General features: G+C 45.2%; 1 protein-coding gene across 1 annotated transcript; it reads left to right on the top strand.

The window, feature by feature from the left end:
• Nucleotides 1-1022: 1022 nt before the first annotated feature.
• On the top strand, nt 1023-3814 carry LOC118424517. Its single transcript, XM_035833096.1, has 2 exons — nt 1023-2402; nt 2762-3814. The coding sequence occupies exons 1-2, from the start codon at nt 1923-1925 to the stop codon at nt 3068-3070; spliced, it is 789 nt and encodes a 262-aa protein (XP_035688989.1). The 5' UTR covers nt 1023-1922; the 3' UTR covers nt 3071-3814.
• Nucleotides 3815-3820: the final 6 nt, after the last annotated feature.

Here is a 3820-nt window from a genome sequence, read left to right as displayed (position 1 = left end):
GGTCACGTGGGTCGTAAACGTTGATTGCATCGCTGATTGGTCTTGTTTACTTTTGTGTAGAGCCAGACTTTGTTATAGGTAATCTATGCATGTGCACATGGGGTCATCAACTTTCAAGATAGGCAAAGGACGAACTGGCTGAATATTCAAATCTATTTCTTGATGAGAAGTTATGGTGTGTACCTGCAGCTGACATAACTCTCTCTCTCTCTCTCTCTCTCTTTCTAACTCTCCCTCCATCCCTCCCTCCCCCTCTCTCTCTCTATCTCTCTCTCTCTCTCTTTATCTCTCTTAATGAAAAGACCAAAGCAAACAGCTTCAAAGTTCCTACCCCCTCATGCACTCCTATATAAACTGTTTATAGATGGCGTTGCCACTACATCCTACCTTATCAGCTTGCAATATTTTTTTTTCCGCGTGGTGGCGCTCTAGCTCAGTGTGTCTGTCAAAGTAGGTCTAAGCACATAGACCGTGTACTTAACGACTCAGTCTTAAACGTGATGCGGTGGGATTTATATTGTTATCACTCTGCTTAGGATTTAAAACGCTGTGATGATACTAAACGCAGGAGTTAGTTCTCCAGAAGCGTAGAAAACGAAAACTGCTATGAACGTGACAGAAGTTTTCACCGAGGCAACGGACGCAGTCGGATGGTTCCTCGGGATGTCAGCGACCCCCCTCCCGACGGATGGTCTCCCGTCGCCCGTTGGTTGCACTCGGACCGAGCCCACCCACTGCGGTATTTACGGGGCCGTGCCGTCCCTACAGCCACTGCTGATCATCGTGTGGCTGATGATTTTGTTCTGGGCGCTGTTCGGTAACGGCTGTCTACTGGCAGCGGTCAGTACCACATTGGATATGGAGGTGGGGGAGTTTGTTTGTTTTCTATCTCCATTAGTATTCCATATCCTTTGAACAAAGTCTTCTTCGTTACACAAACTTCTTTTAATTCTTCCGGAGACGTTTCGACGACAATCTGTCACCTTCATTAGTTAATAGGCAGCGGTCAGTACCACATTGGATATGGAGGTGGGGGAGTTTGTTTGTTTTCTATCTCCATTAGTATTCCATATCCTTTGAACAAAGTCTTCTTCGTTACACAAACTTCTTTTAATTCTTCCGGAGACGTTTCGACGACAATCTGTCACCTTCATTAGTTAATAGTATTCCATATCGTTTCACTATTCTTCCTCGAGTTTGTAGCATGCCTTTCTAATGAAATGATTTGTAAGAAACAACCCCGATACAATTTATAAACAGCAAAACGAAGCAGATTCAAAGGGTAGCTTAAAACCTATCACAGCATCAGAAGGAAGTATCCATTTGATGATTGAAGACATTTATTGTACTTTTGCCCAGCCGAGCTAAGTACACGTCACAACAGAGACAAAACATACACGTAAGAGCATCATAGATCTATTCGGCTTCTCGCCTCTTGGTAAGGATGACAATGTATATATACAATATACACGTTTAGTCTCATGAGGGGCATAAAGTGCTGCTCATATGTAGAAAGTGAGGTAATCTACTTTCTTCATATATAACTAGATAGGGCATTTCCATCATTAACATACAAGTACAATCATTAGTTAACACACATAGTACAACGAATTGCACTTGATATACATGTACTACTGTGTCTGGGGTACAAAATTGACATATTCTTTATCCTATCCGTTTGCCGGTTTTATAGCCAAACTCATGAGGATTATCAAGTTTTCAGTGCTGCTCTTATAAAGTGAAGGAAGCTACTTTCTACATAACTAAGCTGAATATTTCCATCGTACTAAACACGTACTACACATGATCTTCGACGAAGTGCACTTCATCTTTTACTGTGTTTGGGGTACAAAATTGACGGATTCCTTGTCCTATCCATGTGATGTGTAACACAGGAACGTGGAAACTACTTCCTAGGCGGCATGGCGGTAGCTGACATCCTGCTCGCAGTGGTGCACGCTCCGGCCTCCATTGCTTCGCTGGCGTCCGGTCGGGTGATGACCGAAACCTGGTGCAAACTGCAGGCCTTCCTGTCTCCTGGCGGCTTCAACCTCTCCCTAAGCGTCATGACCGGCCTGTGGTACTGCCGCTATCGCTACATCGTCTACCCGTTCTCCTACGACACTACCGTTACCGGGACACGCATCGCTGTGGCTATGGTGCTGAGTACCGTCGTGAGTTTCCTCCCTCCCGCCATCTACGTGCTCCGGTACAGCGTTTCCCAGGCTCCTACCCCCATCAGCCTAGCCTACCCCTCCGGTTTGACCATCCCATGCGGCGTGGTGGGCCCAGAGCGTTCAGTTAACCTGATCATCGACATCTTCCTGTACGGTGTCTGCACGTTCTCCATCGTCCGCGTGCTTCTGGAGGCCCGGAGGCACCGTATTCAGATCGCTAACCAGGTAACGGGCATTGGAAAAATGTTGTTTCCGGTGTACTTGTATTTTGTATTTAGCAATGAAACAAGATCATTACACTGGGTCAGCCTTGGCAGCTTGTGCTGGTAACGACTGACACAAAAATACAGACGAACATGCTTACATAAACTACATGAAAGTATTGCAATATAGACTAGAACACATACTTATCCAATATAAAAAGTAATTACAGAAAAATCATCAATATTTAGTAGAATACATACCGATCTTAGCTTTTGTGCGTGAACCGCTAGCGCCGGCAAGGAGACATATTTCACAACTGAATGATGAAAATAATGTAGAATCGTTGTGTTCTTCTCATTTCATTGTTTGTTTGTTCCCAGGCACCAATACACGCGGAGCAAGCTGACGCCTGGAAGGTTCAGATGAAGGCGGTCTACACTCACCTCATCACCGTGGCCATCAACAGCCTCACCTGGGTCCCCATCCTCACCATCGGCGGCCTGCTCACCTCCGGGGTGCTCACACTGGAGAACGGCGGATCCGTCTGGCTAGACGTCTTCTGGATGGTCAACCAAACCTCCACCTTCTTAGACTCGGTGGTCTTCGCCTTCCGATACAAGATCTACCGGAAGGCCTTACGGAAGCTTGTCCTGAAAATGCGCGAACTGATAGACATTGTCATTGAGTGACGTGGTTACGTAAAAGTTTAGTGGTCTTCGTCTTCCGGTACAAGATCTACCGAAAGGCCTTACAGAAGCTCGTCCTAAAAATACGCTAACTGCTAGACATTGTCATTGAGTGAAGTTGGTCATATAAAAGTTAAGTGGTCTTCACCTTCCGTACAAGATCTACCGGAAGGCCTTACGGAAGCTCGTTCTGAAAATACGCGAACTGCTAGACATTGTCATTGAGTGAAGTTGGTCATATAAAAGTTCAGTGGTCTTCACCTTCCGTACAAGATCTACCGGAAGGCCTTACGGAAGCTCGTTCTAAAAATACGCGAGTTGGTCGACCTGGAGTGAAGTTGTTCACTGCACTTGGGGCACCGGTGCGGCACTGTGGGGTTTGTAGGTGACTCATCGTATTTCAGAGATAAAGAACACATTTTCTTCCGTTTAGTGTATTTTGTTGTCTTTTAAGTCATACTTTAACGTATTACACAATATCTGAATCATTAAAAATTGCGAAAATAGCAAAACAGCACCTTTACGTTAGTAAACGATACCCGCAGCGCCGCATCTGTGCCCCAAGTGCAGTGAGAGTTCAACTTTAGTGCAGTTTTGAATGTATGTTGTCAGGAAACGTTTGTATTAGTTATGTACATTTGTGGGAAGAGAGGGATGGGCGGACAACAACCGACTACCCCTACGGCCTCAAGAAGGCCATAGAATTATTTACCTCTACCTCTACCTACCTTTGATATATATACATCTGCAAAA

The sequence above is a fragment of the Branchiostoma floridae genome, chromosome 10 (assembly GCF_000003815.2).
Source record: "Branchiostoma floridae strain S238N-H82 chromosome 10, Bfl_VNyyK, whole genome shotgun sequence".
NCBI lineage: Eukaryota > Metazoa > Chordata > Leptocardii > Amphioxiformes > Branchiostomatidae > Branchiostoma > Branchiostoma floridae.
The sequence above is the reverse complement of the archived record's forward strand: the minus strand, read 5'-3'. Positions and strand labels throughout refer to the sequence as shown.